The 26,919-nt window shown below is 34.9% G+C and overlaps 2 protein-coding genes and 5 non-coding genes across 8 annotated transcripts; 6 read left to right on the top strand and 1 right to left on the bottom strand.

The window, feature by feature from the left end:
- Positions 1-3,236: 3,236 nt before the first annotated feature.
- LOC104101698 (protein CONTINUOUS VASCULAR RING 1-like) lies at positions 3,237-8,918 on the top strand. 2 transcript variants are annotated; one of them, XM_009609197.4, is made up of 7 exons: positions 3,237-3,575; positions 6,115-6,167; positions 7,053-7,162; positions 7,448-7,615; positions 7,711-7,808; positions 8,028-8,154; positions 8,595-8,918. In XM_009609197.4, exons 1-7 carry the CDS (start codon positions 3,420-3,422, stop codon positions 8,675-8,677), a joined length of 795 nt encoding a protein of 264 aa, XP_009607492.1. In that variant the 5' UTR covers positions 3,237-3,419; the 3' UTR covers positions 8,678-8,918. The 2 variants fall into 2 exon arrangements, with proteins under 2 accessions (XP_009607492.1, XP_009607491.1); XM_009609196.4 differs by having other exon boundaries at positions 3,279-3,584.
- A 1,613-nt stretch (positions 8,919-10,531) lies between these two features.
- On the top strand, positions 10,532-10,625 carry LOC117278081 (small nucleolar RNA snR60/Z15/Z230/Z193/J17). Its single transcript, XR_004508393.1, has one exon. It is a non-coding gene; the product is annotated as a small nucleolar RNA snR60/Z15/Z230/Z193/J17 (small nucleolar RNA).
- A 107-nt stretch (positions 10,626-10,732) lies between these two features.
- LOC117278082 (small nucleolar RNA Z43) lies at positions 10,733-10,833 on the top strand. Its single transcript, XR_004508394.1, has one exon. It is a non-coding gene; the product is annotated as a small nucleolar RNA Z43 (small nucleolar RNA).
- A 327-nt stretch (positions 10,834-11,160) lies between these two features.
- Positions 11,161-11,239, top strand: LOC117278084 (small nucleolar RNA U61). The gene has a single exon (XR_004508396.1). It is a non-coding gene; the product is annotated as a small nucleolar RNA U61 (small nucleolar RNA).
- A 172-nt stretch (positions 11,240-11,411) lies between these two features.
- Positions 11,412-11,497, top strand: LOC117278080 (small nucleolar RNA snoR14). The gene has a single exon (XR_004508392.1). It is a non-coding gene; the product is annotated as a small nucleolar RNA snoR14 (small nucleolar RNA).
- Positions 11,498-11,562: 65 nt separating this feature from the next.
- On the top strand, positions 11,563-11,656 carry LOC117278083 (small nucleolar RNA Z101). Its single transcript, XR_004508395.1, has one exon. It is a non-coding gene; the product is annotated as a small nucleolar RNA Z101 (small nucleolar RNA).
- An 8,275-nt stretch (positions 11,657-19,931) lies between these two features.
- Positions 19,932-23,874, bottom strand: LOC104102487 (chloroplast processing peptidase-like). Its single transcript, XM_009610203.4, has 5 exons — positions 23,288-23,874; positions 21,541-21,678; positions 20,567-20,653; positions 20,277-20,344; positions 19,932-20,200 (listed from the first exon to the last, which is right to left on the bottom strand). Exons 1-5 carry the CDS (start codon positions 23,780-23,782, stop codon positions 20,068-20,070), a joined length of 921 nt encoding a protein of 306 aa, XP_009608498.1. The 5' UTR covers positions 23,783-23,874; the 3' UTR covers positions 19,932-20,067.
- Between the last annotated feature and the right edge of the window lie 3,045 nt (positions 23,875-26,919).

Raw genomic sequence — 26,919 nt, 5'->3', positions numbered from 1 at the left:
TCTAGTCACAAATTATTCGATTCAGCCAATAAAATTTATTAGAATTAATTTCATAAGAAAATACTAATTTTCCAATAAAATTCGAAATTGCACTCAAATATTGCTTGTGAGGCCCACGTCTTGAAACCCGACAAGAGTTACAAAATATGAACGCCCAACCAACCACAAGTCCAATCATACTTGAAACTTACGGGAACATTGTGGAATTCAATTCTAAGAGAGTAGTTTAGCCAACATTCTTTGATGGGGCTCTTTAGTGCTACTAAAACAACCCACTGCTCTTACAACTTCAATCTACATCAACATAATTCAATTGGACCAATATTAGTAAAAAAAAATCAGGTTTTTGGTCGTTTTTGCATTTTATCAAACACCTAGAGTGCATAGCATTCAACTACCTTTAGTAATGGTGTTTCTTCATCCAACAATCCCTCCTTCCCACCAATAAGGGATATTAAACATTCCTTTGTCTACAAATTACCTTCTTTAGCACCATTGCAATCATCAATGAACTCACATCCACCCAATTGTTACTAATTAATTCATTACAAAAATCTCTACAATACCCAATAATCTAGTTGAAGTATTTATAGCTTCCAAGCACCATCCAATAAATGCTAATGCTTATTTCTTGCTCATATATTCACTAACAAATCCATGATTATAGGTTTAAGGATGAAAGATTACCTCTTGAAGACCAAATCTTGAAAGTCAACTTTTGGGGTGTTCTTGAGATTTTGAAGAGATCCTATGGAATCCAATACAGAATCTTGTTGTAACTAGGGATTGAGAAGTGAAATCATCATAAAAACACTCTTAAAAACTCACCTTAAGTGTGTATTGGAATCTTTGGCGGATGGGTGATAGAGAGAAAGGCCCTAGTCTTGAAATTCTTTTATTCTTCTCTCTCCTCGCTCCTATATTAATAGGCCCAGGTACAATATTTTTTCATCGGTGCTATCCCTGTGCTATAAGGCTTTAGCTCACTAGTTTGCTAAAATCGGATACAGTATTTTTCCATTGGTGCTATAACACTTTAGCTCACTGGTTTGCTAAAATTTTCAGCTTCCCTCATGTGCTATAGCTGCGCTACGTGGAGATAGCTCACTGTATTTTCTTTAGTCTTATTGCTTTGAAATTAACATTCAAGGGAGAAAGTTCTACAACCTTTGTACTAATTGATCTACCTCGGCACCATAAAACCTTAATTTCCTTAGCAAAAATTCTCCGGAGTCGTTACACATAATTCAACATCCGGTCAACCTTTTCAACTTAAGTTCTAAACCTTGGAACTAAGTGTTCCAAATCATTCCAAAACCTCACCGGACCCGAACCAATCAACCCGGTAAATCATAAAACAACTGAAAAATATAACTTGAGCAGTAAATGGAGAGACGGGGTTGTAATACTCAAAACGACCGACCGGGTCATTACACTAGCACTTTGATTTTGTGGTTAATTTGTAGAAAAATAAGTCTAAGAAATTTAAGAAAAATTAGGTCTTTTGAATTTATCTTTAGATTTTGGTAGTACATTTACGGTCAATGACACAATACGTTGTCTCTTTATTTTGTCCAAATTATCGCTATAGGTTGTCTACGATTGTAGCGTGTATTGACAATTTCTACTATGCAATTTCATTGTGGGTGCTTCTTACTGAATAATATTTTTGTCTGTTAGTATTGCTTAATAAGCAATATTTTGACTTTAATGGAATAGTAATTTGTGAAAATAGGTTCTTATTAGCTTGTTGTTCTTGTGTGTTAGTGGTACATTTAATTGTTATGTGAGATTGATATGGTAGTATTTTAACTTCATGAAAAATTATAAAATGATATGAAGGATGTAAAAACTGGTTATGTGCTTGTTTTGTTCATATTTTTAATGAAATTATAGGTGGTGGTATTAAGGTTATTACGTAACAAATTAAGTAAAATATTTTTAGCACAAAATAATTGTTCTCTTTTTTTCCTTCTAATTGTCAAAATATTAAAACTCATTTTGGTTATAGGTCAAATCGGACTGAAGAAGAAATGGGTCTAACTTAGATATGGTCTATTTAAGCTTATGTGGCATTATTATTAGATTTTTTAATTAAATGTAATGACATGTCATATTTTTATTGGATATTTTGTAGGTTTTGAACTAGAATGACTTTTAAGTTACAAAGGTAAAGTTGAGTGACTTTTAAGTGATGAAAAATAGTTAAGTGACTTTTGTGAAATAAATGATAAGTTGGATAACCATCACTGAAATTAACCCCTAAAATTAGTCATAAGTCATAAGCTAGTCACCCCCAACTTATGGCTTTAGTTTGACCAAGACTTTAACTAGTTTATCCTTATTAATATTTTGTAATTCACAAAATATTTTTCCAAAATAAATTTTTTAATTTTCTCTTCATTCCATATTCGTTATTAACCCTTTTCTTTACAAAAAAAACTCTTTAATTTGTAATCTTTTGTAAAGTTTTAAAGGATATTTTAGTCAATTTAATAAAAGAACATTGTATCAACATTTTTTTATCAAACACATCAAATGCTTATTATAAGTTTCAGAACTTCTATCCAAACACGTAAATACTTATTTAAAAAATTAGTTTTAATACTTATTTGCCATTAGCTAATCCAAATGGGCTCTAAATCATAATTAATTAATATATATTCTCACCTTAATTTATGACTTAACCCTGGTAAATTATCATAATTTGGTATAAACACTGGGTGCAAATAATTTTGTTACTTATATTACTCCCCCCGTCTCATATTATGTGTCGTATTTCTCTTTTACACGTCTCGTAAGAAATATTAATTAAGAAAGGGATTAGACTATTCTACCCTTATGTATGTCTTAAGATATAATCTCTCTTCAGTGAACATTTATTCTATTTATGTGTTATCTCTATCTTCAAGAACAATTATTACTAAGGGTAAAAAGGAAAAAAACAATCAATTTTGTCTTGAACTTCTAAAATGACAAATAATTTGAGACAACTATTTTTTGTAACCATGACTATTAATATGATACGGAAGGAGTATTTTTTAGGCTATAACTTTTTATATTGTCAACATGGAAATTAAATTCACGAAAACTTTTAAAACATGATCTGAGTTGACAAAATATGATTGGAGACAGCTCATCAACATGACAAAATCCAACCTAGCCCAGCCCAAACCAAACCCAAATACCTCATCAACATTGAATAGTCCATTAAATTATGGAGTCTGGAGCTAACTTTAATAAGAGTAAGACAACATTTTTTTCTTAAATTCCTCCTCTATCCCACTATCCAAACATTTCCTCTATCACCAAGCAATATAAATATTTTTAAAAAAATTAGATTAATAGAACTGTTACACTTACAAAATCTGTATACTATTATTTCATAGCAAAAAGAAAAGAATTTTTATTATAAGTAAATGGGAGATGAGAAATTGGGGATAAAAATGGCAAATTCTAGCAGAGATCGTGAACTTCTCATTCCGGTGGCTCACTCCGCCGCCGCTATCACCGTTGACGATGACTCAGCGAATAGGCCTTCCTCTTCCTCTTCTCACCATCACTCCGGCCGCGAGGTTAATTCCGTAAATTCCCAAACTATTCTTATTCATATATTTTGTTTTTGATTTGGAATATCGCTAGGGTTTTAGTGTTTCTATTAGCTCGTAACTGGATTTGTATGGTGGATCAGGGTTTTGTTAAGTGTGGTAGTGATTTTTGACGTTTTAATTGTGTAAATTAGGAGTTTAAAGTTGCGTTGAAGAATGGATTTTGTTGAAGTATTTATAGAAGGAAAGAATTGGATAACTTTTGTATGAGCATAATTTATTGTCATGTTGGCAGTTTACTTATTAAGAGCTCAAGGTTAGGGAAAGAGGAATGCTTGAAGAAGGGGCTATTTTGTTACTTTTGCATTTTTTTGTTATTTTTTCCCCCAAGGGAAAACTTTTTTTTATTTTACTTATTATACTCGAGCCAGCTTGGTACTATTCCACCTGGTACCTACTAACTCCCACTAGCACAGGTACCAGGCAAGGGCGGATGTACCGTATGAGTTGTGAATTCGGCTCAACTCAATAGCTTTGGCGCTCAAACCCTATATATGTGTTACAATTTACTATATATGTACAAATATTAAATTTCAAACCCAGTAACTTAAATGGTCAGTGGATTCAGTGGCATCCTGAACCCATAAAATCCAAATCCTGGATCTGCCTATGGTTATCAGGTAACTGTGCATATGAAGGCTTAGGCAAATGGAAGAAATTATTCGATTTACATTACAAAAATGGAAGAAAATATTTTCCCTTAATGTTTGGAAATTGATCATAAGATTGCGGGAAATTTTTGTTGAAGTCTGGTTTGCTGTTAATTTTCAATGTAGTTATTTTACTGTTTCCTGCTCAGTAAAATTTTATTTTGTGGTTATGAAAGGAAAAATATTTACGAAGTTTAGAAGAACTCGACATAATTAGTTAATGAGAAACTGTGTTAAAGTTTGACCTTTTATGGTAGGAGAGTATTTCGGGTGTCATACATATTTAATTGAACTTCTTTTTATCTGCTTTTAGTCACACTTTTAGTGCATTTAAATGATTTAAGTTGTGCTTGTTTCCCCTCTTAGTAAAAAATTGTTGAATAAACTAGATTAATTAATCAGAGTAATACATTTATAGCATATTAAATGATTAAAGGATGTGCTCTCCATGTCTGTATCCATATGCTGATGTGCATTGATGTTTACATATACGAAGCAGAAATGTCTTTAAAAGCTTTGCATATTTATCTCCTGTTAGGTGTTAGACATGTGTTCAATCATGATTTATTCTATCTATACTACCTATGTGTGTATACTTGATGGATGCGACTAACTGTTACAGTATATAACATGTTTGTTGATTTAGGAGTGTATCTATATGTGGGTTTAGGTTGGATTTAGGTTTTATATAAAAATTATAATATATTATTCGGATGTCCTGCACTTCTTAAGAAATTCGATTTTCATGCGTTTGAGTTCTGACGGATATGGCATTCATATTTGTCTTCATTGCATGGTGTAACATCTATGGCGTGCTACATTCCTCTATATCTGGTGATATTTCTGCCTGTTTTTGTGCTAGATTGCATTTGAACGGGTGTTAGATCGATCAATTTAGGCTTAATCTGACATAATATTTGCATAGGTAAAACAATTGGTAGCTTCTAATAGTACCAGATGGTGGCAGGTGGAGCGTGGGAGTGATGCTTGGTGATCCTTATGAGCAATGAGGAACAAAAATGAAAATAGTGATTATACATTGGTGGAAGTAATTCGTATGGAGTATAAATAGAGATAATTATAGCAAAACATATACTGGTGCCCCTTCGGTTATCTAAACAAAATATACTAGTGCCCTTAAAAGATATAACGTGTGTGCATAATATTTTTCTTAACATGTTAAAATGACGAAAAGATAATTACAGCAAAAGATATACTGGTGCCTCTTCGGTTATCTAAACAAAATATACTAGTGCCCTTAAAAGATATAACTTGTGTGCATAATGTTTTTCTTAACATGTTAAAATGGCGAAAAGCCAAAAAGAATTCCATCAATTTTCCTGGAAAATGTATATATCAAAATGATATAAGCCCCCTTTCTCAGAAGAGTTTTTCACATGTACCATACTTGATTAGTTGATTAACTGTTTACATACCTGCTGTTCTGCACATAAATGTAAGGTGAATCATTGGGCCTTTGACTTCTGCATTACTGTTTTATGTGCTGTTAGGAGCAATCTTTTTGTTTATTGCTGGTCTCTTTTCCTTATTTCTCTGTTTGACATTTACTTTTCTTATCTCTCTCTTCTCGATTTCTAATCTGATTTCTTCTCCTCTTTTCTCTGCCTCTGGTACATGCTCTTGCATCACAAAATCTAAATCTGATGACTGCGCCAAAGTCTGTTCTTGTAGCTTATAACTTAGTTTGCTTGCTATTCATTTCTTGCGCTTAATTGTATAGTGACTGGGCTGATCACTGGGAATATTACCATGTTGTTCCTTCTATTTTCATATTTCAAGCGTGAATTCTCTTTTATTCATCTGACAAAGGTTGTATATATTTTTTGCAACTGCAGACTTTCTCTAAAGTTGTTAGGAGCTGGGCTTCTAAGAAATTCATGACTGGATGGTAAAAATGGTTCTCTTCAATCTTCCCTTTGATCTAGACATAGGCTGTATCTCTTTATCTGGTTCCTTGCTGTTGGAAAATAATGTTTAGGAAGAAGCAGCAAAGTGTCACAAGAATGATTTGCAAGAACTAGTTGAGCAAAGATCAAGGCCTACAGAAGAACTGATCCAGGCTTCTACTTCCTATCTTCTAGCTTCTGTTATAAGAGTTTAGGGGTTTGTACTTTTCAAGGTCCTTGATGAGTACACTACCCACTTTCTAGCTTCTGTTATGACTGATTGAAATAGATGGGCTTTCTGCTAACAGAACTAAGACAATCAATCTTGGAACATCAAAAAGCATCGGAGTTGTTGCGACTTGTGAGGACCTTATATCAGCTATTAAAATGAATTCAAAACTAGAATTTTCTTCTACTTGTGTCGGTATCACCCTCTTTTGTTGGTAAATATGATGATGGGGAAGATTGATAGTAAAAATCCTTTACGTATTGTTTCTATCACAATAAAAAGGAGCACACTTCTTTCTTGGATTTGATATGAGTTGAGCTAAATGAAAGGAATGAGGATTCATATCGCTAACCCCAACTTATCTGGGACTGAGGCGTAGTTGTTGTTTTATTCTTCTTTCTTGGATTATGCTGTACATATGAGCTTCTACTAATAAGAATCCATGGGATGAAAGTTATTGAGATAAACTTGATTAGGAAGGAACTAAACCACAATCCACTCTGCTGCTTGTAAGTGTCATGGGAAAAGAGTAACATGATATGCTTATAAGTTATAAATATTCGTCTTTGTCTTCACTGTCAGCTGTGATTAAGTAGACGCTCTGTCTCTGCTTTACTCCTTACTTTTCAAGTTGTTACTCATACACATTCTTTTGCAGTGTTATCCTATTTCCTATAGCAGTCACTTTCTACATAACATGGTGGTTTATTCATTTCGTGGATGGCTTTTTCTCTCCAATCTATGCTCATCTTGGAATTGATATTTTTGGTAAGCATTTGCCCCTTCCAACTTACTGTATTTCTATGTTGTTAATGCCACTGGTTCATTCCATGGTGTCTTAAGTAATGGCCTTTATCTTTCTTTGGACATAGAATGCATTGCTATGATAAAGAAGAAATTGTTCTATAGAGGATTTAGCAAATAGTTTTACGGTACCGTATGTAAATGTCAGCCATGTTAGGTTAAGGATCTTTTTTTGTGATAAATTAGCTGCTCATGGTTGTGATACTCTTCTTTGGAGATGACCTTCTTTTCTATGGCTGTTCTGATCAGGTCTTGGATTTATGACTTCAATCACTTTCATTTTTTTGGTCGGGGTGTTCATGTCATCATGGTTGGGGGCATCTGTTTTGAATCTTGGTGAGTGGTTCATCAAAAGAATGCCATTTGTTCGGCATATCTATAATGCTTCGAAGCAAATTAGTTCTGCCATATCTCCAGGTAAGCTTTATGGATTTTCGATTTCATACTATTTTCACGAAACAGCTTTCAGTTGGAGAGTGATGATAGATGCATAACCTCCTGTATCACTGCAGATCAGAATACACAAGCTTTCAAGGAGGTTGCCATAATAAGGCATCCACGCATCGGCGAATATGCCTTTGGGTTCATTACTTCGTCTGTAGTCCTGCAGGTATGCCTATGATTACCTGCTTTTCTTTTATTTCTCAATAATAAGAATTAATTTGTATCTTTTGTTTACACCATTCACAAGTTTCCAATCACCTGGTAGGCATGGATAGCATTAGAATCATATATCCGTGCAGTTTGAAAAGATGATGTATATTCTCAATTCTCATCAACTTTATTTGAAATTCACTTGTGTGATACTCTGTTTTACCATCAAATCCAGAACTATTCAGGAGACGAAGAGCTATGCTGTGTGTATGTTCCTACAAATCATCTTTACATTGGTGATATATTCCTGGTCAATGCAAAAGATGTTATTAGACCAAACTTGTCAGTCCGTGAAGGAATAGGTAAGAGATCTTTCATTGTCAAATTCTCTGTAAAATACTCCCTCTATCCCAATTTATGTGACAGTTACTATTTGGAGGGTCAAAGACATCTTTTTACTGTATTTTTTTCATATACTTTATAAATACTTTGAATTGTTAACTATTAGTATGACTTATAGTACTTTTTATATAGTTTCTAAATATCTGAATTTTATTTCAAAAAACTTGAAGATTTGATGACCAGAATTTACACAGAAAATTAGATAGTTTGACCCTTGTACTCCGAGTGGTGTCACATAATTAGATATACAATGATTTGTTTGCTACTCCCGAGCTTTTTTGCAAGTATCATGTGTCTTCTTAATAGATGGTTCTCATCTGGCAATAAGCACAATTTTCTGATCAAGATATATGCTTATGCTCGAAGCACTTTCCAACATGCTCCTTTCTCCTCTTTGCAGAGATTGTTGTATCTGGTGGCATGTCAATGCCTCAGATACTGTCAACCCTCGAACCAGGAATTATTCAAGTTGACAGAAGGTGATCTTATCGAAACCGAGGGTAAAGATGACAGTCATCTGAGAAGTGCTCAGTCATAAAATTTTTCCCCTTATTCAAAAAGAAAGGTTTTTTTTTTCTTTTCTTATTGACTTGATATTTGAGGTGTTAGATTCAGGTCACTTGCGTTACAACTGCTGCAGTGTACAATGTAGGGAAGTAGCAATGGTTTGAAAATGTAGTTGGTTGATAATTCTAAGTTAATAGATTTCTCGCCTTTTGCGTAACTCCTAACTTTGAGGTTATGTTGAATGTGCTGTGCTGTAATACTCGAATTTACAACAGTACAACATGTTTCCGACTTAGTAAGCTGCTGCATATAAATAGGGAGAATTGTGCTATAAGGGACATCCAGTTGTAAGAGTGAAGAGAGATTGTTTTGTTGGCGAGAGTGGTACTATATATGGAAGGCAAAAGAAACGTGAGATGCAACAAAAAAGATCTTTTGTTTTTGAAATGTTCATGTTGGAATATATTGCTGTTATCCACTTATACCAAGAAAGAACAAATGAGGAACAAGCTTGTTTCAAATGAAAATCAAATTCCAATGCGTGGTTATTTGGTACCAGAAAGAATAGCAGGACCATATCAAATGGATACAACGAACCCATCGCCAAAACTTCTCCTTTCCTCCTGCTGCTGAAACTTGTAGACCTTATTCAACAATTTTTGTTTTAATTTGAAAAAATCTCTGGAGCTTACGTCTCACTAAAAAAACTCGTCGCGAACGTCCGGGCGTATGCCCCGAACGCCCAGGCGTACGCCTCGAATGCCCAGGCGTACACCCCGAATTGCCGGGGCATACACCCCGAATTGCCGGGGCGTACGCCTCTTCAGACTTTCGCCCCACACCATCGCCCCGGGGCACCATCGCCCCGGGGCGTTTTTGGTGCGCTTCGCCCAGGGTTCGCCCCGAAAACGCCTTTCAAAACACTGATCAGAACCTAAACAGTGGCACGAAGTCAAAGTAAAAATAGCACGGGCTAGCCAGTTTTCGGACTGGTAATTCAAAAATAGCAAGCGTTTGCAAAGCCATTAAAAAATAATCACTATTTTGCAGTAATACAGAAAGTTCTAGCATAATATACTGGAGATTGGTGCACCTATGTATGAACTTCTAGCATATTATGTTGGAGCTCCAGCACACGAAAAGTTCTAACATAATATACTGGAGATTGGAGCACCTGTGTATGAACTTTCAGCATATTATGCTGGAAGTTCACATTAAAAAATTCGAACTCCAATATATTATGCTGAAATATTTTCCAGATTTTGAACAGTGTTTTCGTTCAGATTTATCTTTACATGAAAGTGGCTAAATTTTGATTACTTTTTGAAACTGTGGTTATTTTTCAATTACCACTTGTAAATCTGGTTATTTTTTAATTTCACCCTATCTGTGTAATCCACCGCAATTAACCCAAAGCAAATTACCGTTAGCCCATACCACGGGCCCATTACCATTGCGATTTTTGTTAGCGGCCCAATCCAGCAAAACCTCTCTCCAAAACCTAAGCATAAAACCCTAGCCCCCTTCACTCTTCTCTATATAAAGCAACTTCCTTCCCGAATTTAATCATTCTCTCTTCTGATCTCTAGGGTTTTACAGTTTCAGTTCCTCCATTGGTAAGCTCTGCCCCTTCTATTTTTATTTTTCTAGCTGTGAATTTCTTAAAATTTATTTGTGTTAATATCATTTTGGCCAATGATTAAAATTCTTTTATAGACAAGCATATGTCTGAATTTTTATCATGTTGTTAGCCTAATCTTCTCTATGAGGCCAATAAATATTTATTTATTTTTATTATTCACTTTAATCCTTTTTATTATATTATTATTACTGGGTCATATGATGATTAGAAGCATAGTTCAAATGAAATCTATTGTGATTTTAAAACTTCTTTTTAGTCTTTCGCTCCTATCTGATGACTCATTCATTAGTTTCACTTAGATTAAATAAAATGTTGAATATTTAAAAAAAGCTGATTTATGCTGTTTAGGTAAAAAATTTTGTTAATTTTTTGCCATTTAAATAATTAATGGACAGTGACGACTCATATCAATTGGTCTCGTTCGTCGTAATGGTATTTAAAAACTACCTTGACGACCATTCTGATATATCACCACCCATAAACTGAGTCCTCCAATTTAAAATCTTATGTTTAATTCACTTTTTTTTATTATGTGTGTTTTGATTTAATTAATTTTTTAATGATGCTCCTAATTAGTATAGGAAAAAATATGCTGTATAGTCGCTTTAAAAGTTAATAACCAATTTTGTGTGTGTGTATATTAATGTATAATATACAAAAGTACTACGTATTTTATACATAATTAGTTTATAGTTACTGTATATTGGCTAGTGGATGTAATTGTTTTTGGTCCATTGGTTAAATGTGTAACTTGCCCATTGTTACAAGTGTTAAAATTTGAAATTTTATTCAAAAATGCTTTATTTTTGCTTTTCTGGTGCTGTGATGAAATGTTTTTGTGTCGGAGACTTTTGGTCAGTGATGGTTTACACTAACCTCTAAGAAGTTCTGAGCACTTTGATTTATTTTTTTTTACTATTTTAATATTTTTAACTATTAAATTTCAGCACTTTTGAATTAGTGCTAAATATTTATTAAACGCAGTTTTTAAATATTATTACAATTTTAGCCATATTGAATTTTAATGGTTGTTTGATGTTTGTAATAGTTATTATTTATTGAGGAGGAAAGAAGTGATGATAGAATTCATGTCTGTCAATCCACTGAATACATTATTATGATGTAAAGAGTGAATCCCGACAGGTTCTGATCTTTCATTAACCTCCTATTAACAAACATTCCTTTGGTTTATTTTTTTTGTTATTTTAATTAAAGTTTTATGGGGCAAATGATGATTCTTATAATATCGTAAACGGGTAATTTGCGTCTGAATCTTTCATTGATGTTATAACCTTGGAGAACTGATGCCCTTAAAAAATTTAGTCTTTTTTTTCCCCTTAAAATTTGATTTGATAATTTTTTTGCCGAGGATCGTAAAATGTTTGCAGCAATTTCGATCTTGAAAAGAAATATAAGCAGAACTTAATTCTTCCTTAGCTCGAGATTGTTGCTATTAGCTTGGGTCGCAAATCTTTATAAGTCTATGTTTAGCTTTAAAATATCGTCATTACAGATGCTTTATTTCTCATTTAAGTTGTAAAATTGTGTTATTTATATTTTTTTCTATTTTTTTGAAAGGAAAAATTGATCAATGCCATATCGTAAATTGTAATTGGCTTTGCCCCACCCCAAACTTAGTACTATATGCTAAGATTAATTCTACTTTGTTTTTTTTACTTTGTTTAAGATAGACAATTTTTCCCTATTTTACTCTTATTATTAATTATTTATTTCTTAAATTATTCCACTCTTAATCACAAGGATTTTGCACATTGTGCCAACTGAAATTTTTAATTTCCTTTCTTTTTTCTTTTCAACATATTTCATAAATAATTTTTACAACATATGATGGCCTCTCCTACGGGTAGGGCATATAATTAATAAAAATTGGAATCAATTATTTCGAAATACATTAAACCTACTATAATGAATAATAAATCCGCTGTAATCAATTATTTCGAAATACATTAAACTCACTGTAATCAATTAATTCGAAACGCATTAAACCCACACATTAAACCCACTATAAAAATTATTATTTACCAAAAATAAAATGAAACACATGGGCTTATATCTGTAAATCTCTCAACAGAAATACACATATAAGTGGGTCACAAATTTACGAAACTTACTCATAAGTAGAGCATAATAGGATTAAATCAATGGGTTGGATCTTCACCTCTTAGGCGTCTACTACCTGCCTGTCCTCCACCTCTAGCTGCTTGTGCACGCGGACTATTATTTGGAATAAAGTTTGTAGCTGGAGTGTTCTTTAGTATCACCACACTCATAACAACCCATTTGAGATTGCGACTGCTCGTATTGAGTTTGTGCCGGATAACAAGAATAACCACTGTAAAAAATCTTGTGTCGGTGGTGCACTGTAAACTGGAGCACTTCGAGTAATTTGATGTGCGGACTGAGTTGATCGACTGCTCGAGCCTCCGCTATAATGGGTTCTAGCTGAAGAGTAAAATCCATTGAACCCTCAAGATCTTCGAGACCTTTTGGCCTCCTTAGACTGCCTTTCCTCACCTAAAACACCCTCAATCTTCCTTGCAATCTCTACTACTTGTTGGAATGGAGTATTAGTTTGCAATTCTAGAGCCATACATATTTTAATATCATATTCAAGCCCCTCAATGAATCTGTGGACCCGATCTCTGATTGTAGGAACCAGAGATCGCATGACTAGCTAACTCGCTGAAGCTGATAGCATATTCTGACACTGTCATAGTGCCTTGACGCAACCGTTCAAATTCTGTGCGCCACGCATCTCTGAGAGTTTGGGGAACAAACTCTTTCAAGAATATTTTCGAAAATTGAGTCCAAGTTGGTGGTGTTGCATCGGCTGGTCTACCTTCTTCATAGATTTGCCACCACCGATACGCTGCGCCTGACAGTTGAAATGTAGTAAAGGCAACTCCGCTCACCTCCACAATACCCATGGTGCGGAGAATACAATGACAATTTTCTAGAAATTCTTGGACATCCTCTGTAGTTGTGCCGTAGTTGTGCCACTGAAAGTAGGTGGACTATATCTCTTAAACCTTTCAAGTCTCTTTTGTTCTTTCTTTGATTCTTCTGGACTGACCTCAAGCCGAACCGGAATAACAGGTTGTATCGGTACTACACACGGAACTTAACCAACGTAAACCTGTTGCTCTGGAGTTGTGATAGGAGTATGAGCTACTCCCCCAATCTGCGGAATGTTTGGTGCAATAGAGATCAATTTCGCCTGAGCTAATGTACCAAACATACTCAGGAACTGTGCTAAATTCTCCTGAAGTACGGGGGTAACAACAGGTGCTTTTGGTACCTGTCCCCCAACTAGAGCTACGGTGGCTCCTCAACTGTTGTTCTGACAGGTGCTCTAGTCGTAGCACGTGCCCTCCTCGGCCTCTACCTTGTCCTCGCCCTCTTGCAGCACTAGCAGTATGTGCGGATGCTTGCTCAGCTAACCCAGTATCACGTGTCCTCACTATCTGTGAGAGAATAAAGATGCAAATGTTCAAATTCCAAATTCAACAAATTTCGCAAGTACAAGAATGAAAGAAATGGAAATTTGCTAACAGTTCTGTAGCCTCTCGAAGATAAGTACAGACGTTTCCGTACCGATCCGCAAAACTCTACTAGATTCGTTCGTGACTTGTAAAATCTATGAACCTAGAGCTCTGATACCAACTTGTCACGACCCAAAATCCCACCACTGGCGTCGTGATGACACCTAGTCTCTAATACTAGGTAAGTCGATTTCTATTATATTTTGAAGCCATTTTTTTTTTTTAATTAAAATCTAACAGCGGAAATAATTATAATACACATCTATCAAGACTGGTAGTACTAAGTCATGAACTCTAACTGAATACATGGAATAATTACGAGGATCGAATATACAATACTGTTTGATTACAAATTAACAGTACAATGAAATGAAAAGACTCCAAGGGACTGCGACGGCCAAACAGTTTTACCTTGAATCCTTATGATCGCGCTTTAACTTTGCTCAAGTCTGATATCTTCAATACTTGGCTCTACACAAAAATGTACAGAAGTGTAGTATGAGTACGTCACGTTCGGTACCCAGTAAGTATCAAGACTAACCTCAATGGAGTAGATGTGAGATACAGTCAAGACACTCACTAGTCTAATAACCTATACAATATAATATACAAAATAATATGAAACATATAACAATATGGCAACATGAAACAACCAATGATATGCACATCAGACAACAAGAATACCATTAATATCGCTCAACAATTAATTTGTACTATTACATCCAATTTAATCTAGTCCTTCAAATAAATGTCTTTCACATATAATTCTTTCAGATAGTTTTTTTTCAAATATAATTTTCTCAAACAACTATTTTTCAAATATAATTTCTTAATTAAATATCTTTCAAATACAATTCTTTCATATACTACTTTCTATGTAAAAATCTTTCCAAATAAATATTTTGAATATAATTCTTTTAATAAATCTTTTCAAATATAATTTTCTCAAATAAATATCTTTCAAATACAATTCTTTCATATAATACTTTCTAACAAAAAATCCTTCCAAATAAATATTTTGAATATAATTCTTTCAATTAAAAAGTCACCATGTGACACCTCATTTCATATTTATAAAAATACGGGTCTCAATCTATTTTCATATTTTTTGTAAACGCGGGTCTCAACCTATTTTCATATTTTTACGGCACCTAGTACCCTTAATTAATTAAATCATCATATTTATCCGGCACCTCGTGCCCTCATTTCATCTCACAACTGCACGGATAATTCACGTACCAAATATCATTACCATTTCATCACAACATCTCATGCCCACATTTCATATCACAACCGCATGGGCAATTCGCGTGCCCAATATCATCATTATTTACTCACGGCATCTCCTGCCCATATTTCAATTTATAGTCCGTCGGGCAATAGCCAAACATTCTCAGTTTCAACATAAAACAGATTGTTATCAATTTACTATCAACAAGACCAATTAACAAGGCATACAAATAAACACAAGAAAAATAACAACATCACGTAAAAATCATCAACACCACAATCCCACATCATCACATATCGTCCGTGACAATAGTCACCCTTATCGCTCTTATTCCCACCCTTATCACTCCTATAGCCACACTTATCGCTCCGCCCAGACAATATCAATAGTCACCCTTATCGCTCCTATTGTCACCCTTATCGCTCCTATAGCCACCCTTATCGCTCCGCCAAGACAATATTCCAACAAACACAACAATAGTGAAATGTCACCCTTATACCCACACAATATCAACGGTGACCACCCTTTTCTCCCTAAAATAATAACTCACACAATACAATAATTTACACGGGAAATTAACACGACAATATAATAAAATCAATTCTTATCACAATTTGGCCAATGGCCACAACCAAATTCCAAAGCTATAACCAAGTCAATTAATTTCACACCAAATAGCTAAAAGCTCCACACAATGTGTACAACACCCAAATACAATCAATAGAGATAGAAATCACTCAACATAAAGCAAAGTCTTCATTAAATTCAAATTTTCAATAATTATATAAACCAACAAATTCACGGAATTACATAAATAATCAAGTAACAGTCACATCAAATTGTCATATAACAACAGATTCAACAACAATAAGGTTTCATGCACAGCAATTAGATGATTAAATATATACCAACAATTACCCAATTTACCACACAATATGCTCACGATTTTAACTCAATAAAATTTACACATATAAGCCGAGTACGTACTCGTCACCTCACGTACACGGCTTTTCACATTTCACAAATGGCACATAAGACTCGATACCTAAGGGGTAATTCCCCCACTCGAGGTTAAGCAAGACACTTACCTTATTGAAGTTATGCCGATATTCTAAAATCGCCTTCTTACTTGAATTTGACCTTCGGACAGCTCAAATCTATCCGATTCAATTGTATAATTTCATTAAAATTCATCGGAAATAATTTCGGATAATAACACGTCGACTTAAAAATTTATTCCAAAAAGTCAACAAAAAATCAACGCGGTACCGACCTCTCGGAACCCGACATAATTTTTACGAAATTCGAACACCCATTCCAATATGAATTCAACCATACCAATTTTATTGAATTCCAATAACAATTCGACTTCCAAATCTTAAATTTTCGTTTTTGGAATATTTTTACAAAAATCTTTATTTCCTTCATTTAAATCCGAACTAAACGATGAATATATCATATATTCATGAAATATAATCACTTTAGGATATAGAACACTCATCCAAGTCAACGTCTTGAAGAACTCCTCCAAAATCCCCCAAAAATCGAGCTCCAAAATCTAAATCGAAAAATGGCGAAATGACCATTTTTGGTCCATAACATTCTGCCCAGTTTCGCACCGGCGGACTAATTTTCGCACCTGCGTGCTCGCTTTTGCGAGCGAAATCTCGCTTCTCCGAAGGCCACTGCCCAGTCGACCATCGCATTTGCGGAAGCTTTTCCACTTCTGCGGGAATCACTTCTGCGATGCCTCACGCGCACATGCGATGCCCCTTCGCTTCTGCGCCTTCTCTGCCCGTTTCTGCGCTTCCGCAGGTGCGGGATTTTCTTCGCACCTGTGACCACTGCCCAGGCCTTTTCCCTTTCGCTTCTGCGGCCTAAATTTCGCATTTGCGATGTCCCATCTGCGATCTATTTCATCGCAGATGCGATGAAACCAGTGGCAGATTTCCAACACACCTTCAAGTTCAATTTTGGTCTATTTAACCATCCGAAACTCGCCTGAGGCCCCCGAGACCTCAACCAATTATACCAACATGTCCCAAAATATAATACGAACTTAGTCGAGGCTTCAAACTACATCAAACAGCGCCGAAATTACGAATCGCGCATCGAATCGAATTATAAGTTTTCCTTTCAACTTCTATATTTTGCGCCGAAACGTATCAAATCAATCCGGAATGACTTCAAATTTTGCACACAAGTCATAATTGACGTAAGGGAGCTATTCCCATTTCCGGAATCGAAATCCGACCTCGTTATCAAAATTTCACCCTTCGGTTGGACTTTTCCAAAAATCTTATATTTGTTTTCAACTTTCGCCAAAATATGTCGAATTGTCCTACGGACTTCGAAATCTAAATCCGAACATACGCCTAAGTCCGAAATCATCATACGAAGCTATTGTCATCATTGCAATTCCATTCCGGGGTCGTTTGTTCAAAAGTCAACTCCCCGGTCAACTCTTTCCATTTAAGCTTCAAAATGAGAATTTTTCTTTAAATTAAATTCCGAATCTTCCGAAAATCAAATTCGACCACACACGTGGGTCATAATACATATTGCGAAACTTCTCGAGACCTTAAGTCACTGAACGGGGCGTAATTTCTTAAAACGACAAGTCGAGTCGTTACAGTGGCATAGCCGCCTTAGTGAATATTTATTAAAGGAATGTTTTATAAATGATTCCATTTGTCCATGTGTTTTTATTAAAAAAATAACAATATCGGAGTTTGTTGTACTTGCCGTATATGTTGATGACATAAACCTTATTGGAACTCCTACAGAACTCCAAAAGACAATTGATTATTTGAAAAAGGAATTCGAGATGAAAGATCTCGGAAAGACAAAATTATGTCTCCGTTTGCAAATTGAACATTTGGCAAACGAGATTTTTGTTCATCAATATGCCTACATAGAAAAGGTATTGAAACAGTTTTACATGGATGGAGCACATCCATTAAGTACTCCGATGGTTGTTCGATCACTTGATGTGAATAAGGACCCGTTCCGACTTCAAGAAAAGAATGAAGAGCTTCTTGGTCCTGAAGTACCATATCTTAGTGCAATTGGTGCACTAATGTATCTTGCTAATACTACAAGGCCTGACATAACTTTTTCAGTTAATGTCTTAGCAAGATATAGCTCTGCTCCTACAATGAGACATTGGAATGGAATCAAACACATATTGCGGTACTTAAAAAGGACTACCGATATGGGCTTATTTAATGGCAATGATTGCAGTCCCGATCTTGTTGGTTATACCGATGTTGGGTATTTATCTGACCCACACAAGACTCGATATCAAACAGGCTATGTGGTTACATGTGGAGGCACTACAATATCTTGGCGATCGACTAAGCAATCAATCGTGGCTACTTCATCTAATCATGCTGAGATAATTGTTGTTCATGAAACAAGTCGAGAATGTGTATGGTTGAGGTCTGCAATACACCTTATTCGAGACAAATATGGTTTGAAGTGTGACAAACTACCCATAATTTTGTATGAAGACAATGTAACATGCATAGCTCAATTGAAGGGAGGATTCATAAAAGGAGATAGAACAAAGCACATTTCACCAAAGTTATTTTTTCACACATGATCTTTAAAAGAATTGTGATATCAGTGTGCAACAGATCCGTTCAAGTGATAATATGGATGATTTGTTCACCAAATCTCTACTGACGTCAACCTTCAAGAAACTAGTATACAAGATTGGGATGCGAAGGCTCAATGATGTAAATTGATGCTCTCATCACGGGGAGTTAATACGCGGTGTACTCTTTTTTCCTTACAAGGTTTTGTCCCACTGGGTTTTCCTTGCAAGGTTTTTAATGAGGCAACCAAAAAGCGTATTTCTAAACATGTGTACTCTTTTTCCTTCACTATGATTTTTTTTCTAATAAAGTTTTAACGAGGCACATTATCTATGGACATCCAAGAGGGAGTATTATACAAAATATCAAATTATGGTGAATGTCTACTCTTCCTCCATGATATTCATCTCAAATGTTTAATGACATATTCAATGACATATTTCCTATGTTTAATGATATATTCAATGACATATTTTCTTCACTTAATGACATATTCAATGACATATTTTCTTCACTTTTTATGCCTATATAAAGGCTTTGTAATAGATAGGAACATACACACAATTAAAGATGAAATAAGAATATCTTTTCTCTTTCTCTATATATCTCTTAGCTTGTTTTTTCTTGTTCCATATTGTTATTTTGAGTTATATTTTATAACACTTTTTTATTAGTCAAAAAAAAGGGAAGAAAGGTTTGTCATGTCAAGGAACTCAATTAATGAGCCAATACCAATACATTTCCATTGAGAATCTATAATATTGCCTCCGGTCCATTTTAGTAGGCGTTTGGACACAAGAATTATAAAATTCTAATATATGGGGGGAAAAAAATTTAAGTGAAAATGATATTTGGAATTTAGAGTTGTGTTTGGACATGAATATAATTTTGCGTTGTTTTTGAAGTTTTAAGGGTGATTTGAGTAAAAATTTTGAAAAATAACTTTTTGGAGTTTTACAAATTTTCGAAAATTTCCAAAATGATCTTAAATAAAAATTAAAAATTTTATGAACAAACGCTTATTTCGGAAAAAAAGTGAATTTTTTTGGGAAAAAGGAAAAATTTTCTTATGTCCAAACGGGCTCTTAGTTGATTTTTTTGACTGTTTTTAATGAATCCATCTTTTAGCATTGACTAACATGATTATATTAACCTTAATTTGTTCATTGAAAATATAACAAATACTTCTACGCTCTTTACTTCAAGGAAGGAGAGATTATTAGAAACGAGAACTGAGTCAAATGCTTGCTAATATACAATACATCCTACTTCAAACTGTCTTACATTATCAGCTCTGCAGTAATTGCAGTGCACTAAATTGAATAAATAAGTTATTGAGGTGCTAAACTATTCTCCTGCTTGTCGACAGCACAACCTTGAGGAAGAACTGTCCCACCAATTCTTGTTGGAGGCCAATACCGAAATATTGATCTGCCTATTATGTTCTTTGCAGGTAGCGGTCCCCTGTTTTAAATAAGATTGATAAATTAAGATGACTCATGTTTAATGAATCTAAGCAGTTTACGAGCGGACAACTCACCACACATGTGAATCATAGCTGTTATTCCGATTATCACCCATCACAAAAACTGAATTCTCAGGTACACGCTGCAGTACGACATGAATAAAAAACAGTAAGAACAGTAGGCGGTTCTTCTCGCGCTAAATGGAAATTAAACAACACACTTTGGCCAAAAAACTTTGATGGTTTTAGGCTTTTAGTATTAGTCAAATCTTCAATGAGCCAATACTTTTGCATGTTCAATAATTCATAAGGAGAAGAATGGGAGGGAAGTTGATTGCTGAGTTAGCTGAATTGGTAGAACATACCACTGGTGTCATTTCGTATTTGGGTGCCTCGAGAAGAAAATCTTCATTTCTCACAACCCCATTTACAATCAGCTTTCCTTCATGAACCTGCACTACCAAGAATAACCAAAATATTTCCTTTATATTACTGGCACAAGTGGGGTCTGGGGAGGGTGGGATGTACGCAACCTCACCCCTACCCTGGAAAGGGGGAGAGAGAGGATGTTTCCGATAGACTTGGCCTGAAGAAAAGATAAGAAGGAGCAGTGGCAACAAGTAATGACAACTCCCCTCAAACATTCCTTTTCCATAATAAACCAAAAGGAAACACAACTGATAGGCTAACTAGTACTAAATCTTTTACTCCCTCAAATTGAATCTCGAGTTTTGATTTGACAAAATCATTAAGAAGAAAGTGACAAGGTGAATAATTAAATGGGAAAGTAGGTTTTAAATTCTGAGTTATCTTTTGGTTGCTTAAGAAGGAAAAAAGAAAAGTTACATTGGAAAGTCTAAAAGAGGATTCTATATAGTTTCTTCTTTAAAGTACTCCTATTAATAGACTTTTCCATTGCAGTGAAGTAGACACTATCTGAGGTTGAGACAAGAAAAGAGAGGTGGACTTCGAAGTTGTGATTGAAATGGACAGGAGTAATAAGACACCAAAACCGCCGGGTTTACCCAGAAGTTCGAATTCTATGGTAGAGAACGCTGTAATAATAATTGGCCCATGAGACTCTTTTATGTATTGCAAAAGAACCTTGTTGGGGGTCAAAAGTGAATATCAATTTATATGCAAATTCACCAGGAATTCTCCTAAAAGAGCAAAGACTGGAATTCAGTTGCTTCTATATCCATTTAGGAGGGAAAACAAACTCAATGCAGCGGAACTAGTGGTGGCTATGAAATGCCAAGTGATCAATCATAATTAACCAGTTCAAGTTCACAGCAACTGAAAAATAGTATTTTCTGCTTCTATTATCTAGTGAACTCACCTCTACAATATCACCTTCCTTTGCAATAATCCTCTTAATAAAGACATTGTCATCTGTGTATCCTACTTCCTGAAGGACTGGAGGACTTTTGAATATTACTATGTCGTTGGGACAGGGCTTTCTGAAATAGTAACTGACCTGTAAGTCACAAGATCAACATAGTTACAAACAACAATGCTTTGAAATAATTGATCCGCCTTATTTTTCTAAATAATACACATGGAGCGAACACCATAGCACAAATAATAATAGAAAGGATTTCAGATGCAATTTGCAGGTAGCCATCTAAAGCTATTCTGACACCTAGTAAAAGGTATTTTGATGCATTTACAACTGAAATAATAGCAAACTGACCGCTAACCACTACTATAAGTTTTACAATCCTAAAATCAAATTTAAAGTCAAACTACTCCACGTTGCAATGTTTATACTTACTGATACTGACATTTTTATTTCAAATGCAACATTAAGGCTCTCAGGAGGGAGCAACAACAAAAGCATAAATTCCGCAACCTTCCTATCCCCTATATTTCAATTTGTCTCCAACATGAAACTTACCTAAAACAACTGTCAACAGTCAAATCAGAAAGAAATATTCAGCAAACAATGTTTCCAACCCAAGGGTGTGGCTTAATTGTCAGTGAAGTGCTGCAAACCTTGGAAACCAGAGGCGGATCCAGGATTTAAACTCTATGGGTTCAACTATAAATTTTTTAACATTGGACCCCTTATATTTTTAAAGTTATGGGTTCATGTCTATTATTTTTACAATTTTAATGACCTTTTACACGTAAATATTTACTCCGCGTCGAAAGTTATGGGTTCAATTGAACCCGTAAATACCACACTGCATCCGCCCATGTTGGAAACCAGGTTCAAATGACTGCAGAGACAAAAAAATACTAGGTAATTTCTTTCCATCTGCCTAACCTTAACCTGCAAAGTTAACCGATACTTGCAATTTGGGAGGTAGCAGGTGCCTAGTGAATATTCGAGGTGAGCACATGTTGCCCGAACACCATAGTTAATTTAAAAAAAATGTGACCAACTTTATTAACACCCTTTATATACAGAGGCGGATCTAGAATATCTACAACATGAGTGCACCACTAAAAAGGAGAAAAAATGTATTAAGTGAAAATTAATCCTTATTCCTTTACATAAATAACTCAGCATTCAATCATGTCCTAAGCCGAGGGTCTTTCGGAAATAACCTTTCTGCCTTCTTGAAGGTAGGGGTAAGGTCTGCGTAAATACTACCCTCCCCAGAAACCACTTGTGGGATTACACTGGGCATGTTGTTGTTGCCAACCAAGTGCACCAATTAACCTTTTGGAGCATAGGGCCAGCAGATAATATCATATCAATTTAAGAAAATATGTATACCTACTTTGGCAGAAAGACCACGGGTTCACATGACCCATATATTGGGCAGTAAATCCGCCCCTGCTTATATATCCATTATACCTCAATCTCAAACTACTTGGGATTAGCTTATATGATTCATCTATATCCATTTAGATGACTCATCATAGCTGTACTGTTTTTACACTAGCATCCAACCTAGCTTAACCTTCCTCCTTTTATCCAGACTTGAGATCAACTAAACTTGCAAAATTCAACTTCATCAACAACAAAAGGAATAAATTCACAAACATATACAACAATTATTACGTCTCAGTCCCAAACAAGTTTGGGTCGGAAAATTAACAAACATATAGTAGTAAATAAAAAACAACAAAATTACCTTTTCAGCTACAATTCTATCTCCAATATCAAACGTGGGATACATGGACAAAGAAGGTATAAACCTTGGCTCAGCAACAAAGGACCTAAATGCAAGTGATACAGCCACAGCTAAAAAGACCGTTTTTACATCATCTGGACTAAAATTCAGCCATTCTGGCAAAACCCCATTTTGCTCATCATCTCCACCACCACCACCACCTCCACCGCCGTCGCCACCACTGCCGCCGCGGTCCAAAACTGCCTTTGTAGTCTCTTCATTTGAGTCTTTCTTGACCCCTTTACATATAAAGCTCTGATTTTGAGCTTTGTTACATCTAAATTGCTTTAAAGTTAGAATCTTGGGAGTTTTTATGAAAAAATTGAAATGGGTGTCATTGAATTGGAAGGTTTTGGATAATGGGTTGAATTTAGAAAGTGGGAAATTTGGGTTCTTTGAGGTCAAGTTAGGGTTTTGAAGAGAAGGGAATTGAGGGAAAAGCTGAAGAGTTATCATTTTAGGATTTTGAGTGTACCTTTTATCTGAAACAGTTGAGAGTTCTGTTCCAGTATGTGTGTTAGAAATTGAATTGGCAGTTAATTACGTTTGCCATTTCAGTTATATTCACTTTATATTTCTCTGTCTTTTTTCTCCTTTTTTTCATGTTCCTTTTTTCTCTCTTTTTTAAAAAAGAGACATTTCAAGATTGCATGATTCAATTATTGATCGCGAAAATTTATACACTAAAATTGAGTAGATTGCTCGTATAGTTCTCAAGCCACGATTCTGCTATTTGCTAGAATAATCTAGAAAAAATATAGGATAAATTTTTCTCATAGTTAAAAATAGAATAAATAAATACGATTTTCAATACTTTACTTATGGATTCTAATTAGATTAGATTTTGATAGGAACTTTCTAAAAGGAACCAAATTGGATCTCAAAATGGTTTAAACAAATTAAGGATTGAGGGGAGCTTGTGTAATAAATTCCTAATCTTCAACTATTTTGGAGAGAGAGAGGTTCAATTGAAAATTGTGGTGTACATGTTTTTAGCACTTAAAGTCCCTTTTTAGGTTAACAATTTATCATGTTACGACAAATTAATTGTAAATTATTCCAGTTTTTAAGTAACTTATCATAAAGAGTTAGCGGTGGAATAGATATGATTTCTCCACCTTAATCAAGATTTAAGTTTCGAACCCTTAGAATAGCAAAAATGCTGGTAGGAGACTTTCTCTTAATGGGTTTACGCGTCAAGAATTCAGAATAATTGGGCTTAATGCATGTACCAAACAACTATTGGAAAAAATATAACTAAAGTAACTTTATATTGCAAAGATGTTTACACTATGTGCAAAAAAAGTGGTTTACTTCAACAGACTTATGACTCATCAGCTAGATCAAATTACCAGACAAGAAGTGATTTTCTAGATCCAATAGGATGTCATGGTTGAGATGCAATTCCATAGCTATTATAAAGATGAACCAACATCTTCAGCGCAGAAATGACATTAAGTAGCCGCTCTAAAGGCTGCTATTTAGAAATTAGTCAGTGTGTCCTGAATTTTAATTTTTCAGTTTAATTTTTTAGGACAAAAGTGTCCTGAATTGTCTTGAAATTAAGATTTTTTAGTTTAATATTTCAGGACAAAATAAGTACTGGCCAATCTCTTTACTGCATCCTTGAAAATGACTATTTGTGCACTTGCTCTTCGGCTTACTCCTTTCTATTGTTTTTCATGGGCCGTAGCATGGTCCATTTTACCAGAAGCCTTACTTAAGAGGTAGAAATAGCTTTTACTAGCCACTTTTTTGCCATGTCTTTGAAAAATAGCTAATGTTCTGAAGGTTTAAATTTCCCTAGTGAAACTTCAAGACATTATCATAGAGGTTGCTTGTTAAATTTGAAAGTCCGGGACATTGATTATTTTTCAATTACAAGACCTGAAAAGTGGCTATTTCTGTGTTTTTCCCCAACGGCAACATGAGTCTTGCCCATAAGGACAAACCATGTTGTTCATACTCGGCCCAAAAGGTTGCCTCGAATAGGCTAATATTCGGCCTAGAGGTGGCAAAAAAGTAAAAAGAAAACAGTTATTCACCCTATTATCCATTAAAAAATGGGTTGGATAATGAACTTTTTAAAAACGGGTCGAATATGGATAAGAACCATATTATCCACTTAGAAAATGATTAACCAATGAATAACTAATGTGTTAAACTTTTATATTTATAAAACCTCAAATTGGGGATTCCTCAAGTTTGGGAGACTAGGAATTCTCCTATAAGTGATCATATTGATGACCCATTTTTTATTCGTCTCGAATACGGGTCGAGTCGGATAATTTATCCGTTTTCGACCCGCTCACATCTGACCTGACCCGACCTGCCCATTTCTACCTTAATTCGGCCCAAAAGGTTGCCGGAAATAGGATATTGGGCAAATGTTGTTGTGGAAATAACATCAAGTAGCCACTTTTAAGTTTGTTATTTAAAATATATCTACAGTTTACAATATATTTAAAGATTAGCCAGTTCGTTCAAACTTCAGGATACGGTGTCATGAAGTTTGTTCAAATTTCAGGACATCGTGTCCTAAATTTCGAAAATCGTGTCCAGAAATTTGATTTTTATCCTGAATTTTAAATTAACAGTTCAGAAATTTAGGACACTTAATGCTGAATTTAGGACACTAAGTCTTGAATTTCAAATTAGCAGCTAAAATTCAGGATACTTAGTCCTAAATTTTGCGCGAATTAACCAATCTTTAAATACATTATAAATTGTGGATATATTTTAAATAACAGGTTTAAAAGTGGCTACTAGTGCACTTCGCCCAATGTTGTTTTGTTACCGGTGCTTTATAAATTGCTTCGGCACAAAATAAGAAACAATCTCTCCAACGCATAAATGGTTGTACATTCACGTTCTCATAATCTTTAGTAAAATCGTGATGACCTAAAATATCATCTTTAAATTTAATAAGTAATTCCATGTTCTAAGACCTCAAAAAGCACCACTTATCATTTCTCGACTTGCGTGCGCAGTCCGTACAATTTTTCGGAAAGTTTTTATGTGAAAAATGGATTAAAATGTGAAATAGAGCTTTAAAACTCAACTAAGTTGACTTTGATCAACATTTTGAGCAAACGGACTAGGATCAGTATTTTGATAATTTCGGTAGGTCCGTATCGTGATTTGGGACTTGGGCGTATGCCCGAAATCGAATTCCGAGGTTCCTAGCCCCGAGATATGGAATTTTGATGAAAATTTAAAAGCTTGAAAGCTTAATGATTTCTAAGAAATTACTGGTGTTGAATTTATTGACCTCGGGTCCGTATTTTAGTTCTGGAGCCCGGTATAGGTTCACTATAATATTTATGACTTGTCTGCTGAATTTGGTGGGAATCGGAGTTGATTTGACGTGATTCGGACGTCCGGTTGTAAAAATATAAGTTTTAAAGTTTTCTTGAAAACTTCCTTTGATTTGGTGTCCGATTCATAGTTCTAGGTGTTATATTGGCGATTTAATTACGTGAGCAAGTTCGTATGATATTTTAGGACTTGTGTGCATGTTTGTTTTGGAGCCCCGAGAGCTCGAGTGAGTTTCGGATAGGCTGCGGGATGTTTTGGACTTTGAAAATCTGATA

The sequence above is a fragment of the Nicotiana tomentosiformis genome, chromosome 6, assembly GCF_000390325.3.
Source record: "Nicotiana tomentosiformis chromosome 6, ASM39032v3, whole genome shotgun sequence".
In the NCBI taxonomy this organism is placed as follows: Eukaryota; Viridiplantae; Streptophyta; class Magnoliopsida; order Solanales; family Solanaceae; genus Nicotiana; species Nicotiana tomentosiformis.
Note: the sequence above shows the minus strand (reverse complement) of the source record. Positions and strands in the feature narration are given on the sequence as shown.

Bases quoted from the DNA above. Each gene is read 5' to 3' on its own strand.
- LOC104101698 (XM_009609196.4), top strand. From the start codon at position 3,420: ATGGGAGATGAGAAATTGGGGATAAAAATGGCAAATTCTAGCAGAGAT. The intron at 3,585-6,114 runs GTAAATTCCCAA...TTGCAACTGCAG, and splicing joins CCGGCCGCGAGGTTAATTCC to ACTTTCTCTAAAGTTGTTAG. The intron at 7,809-8,027 runs GTATGCCTATGA...CATCAAATCCAG, and splicing joins CTTCGTCTGTAGTCCTGCAG to AACTATTCAGGAGACGAAGA.
- LOC104102487 (XM_009610203.4), bottom strand. From the start codon at position 23,782: ATGATAACTCTTCAGCTTTTCCCTCAATTCCCTTCTCTTCAAAACCCT. The intron at 20,654-21,540 runs GTGAGTTCACTA...TTGGTAGTGCAG, and splicing joins AGGAAGGTGATATTGTAGAG to GTTCATGAAGGAAAGCTGAT. The intron at 20,201-20,276 runs GTGAGTTGTCCG...TATTTAAAACAG, and splicing joins AGCTATGATTCACATGTGTG to GGGACCGCTACCTGCAAAGA.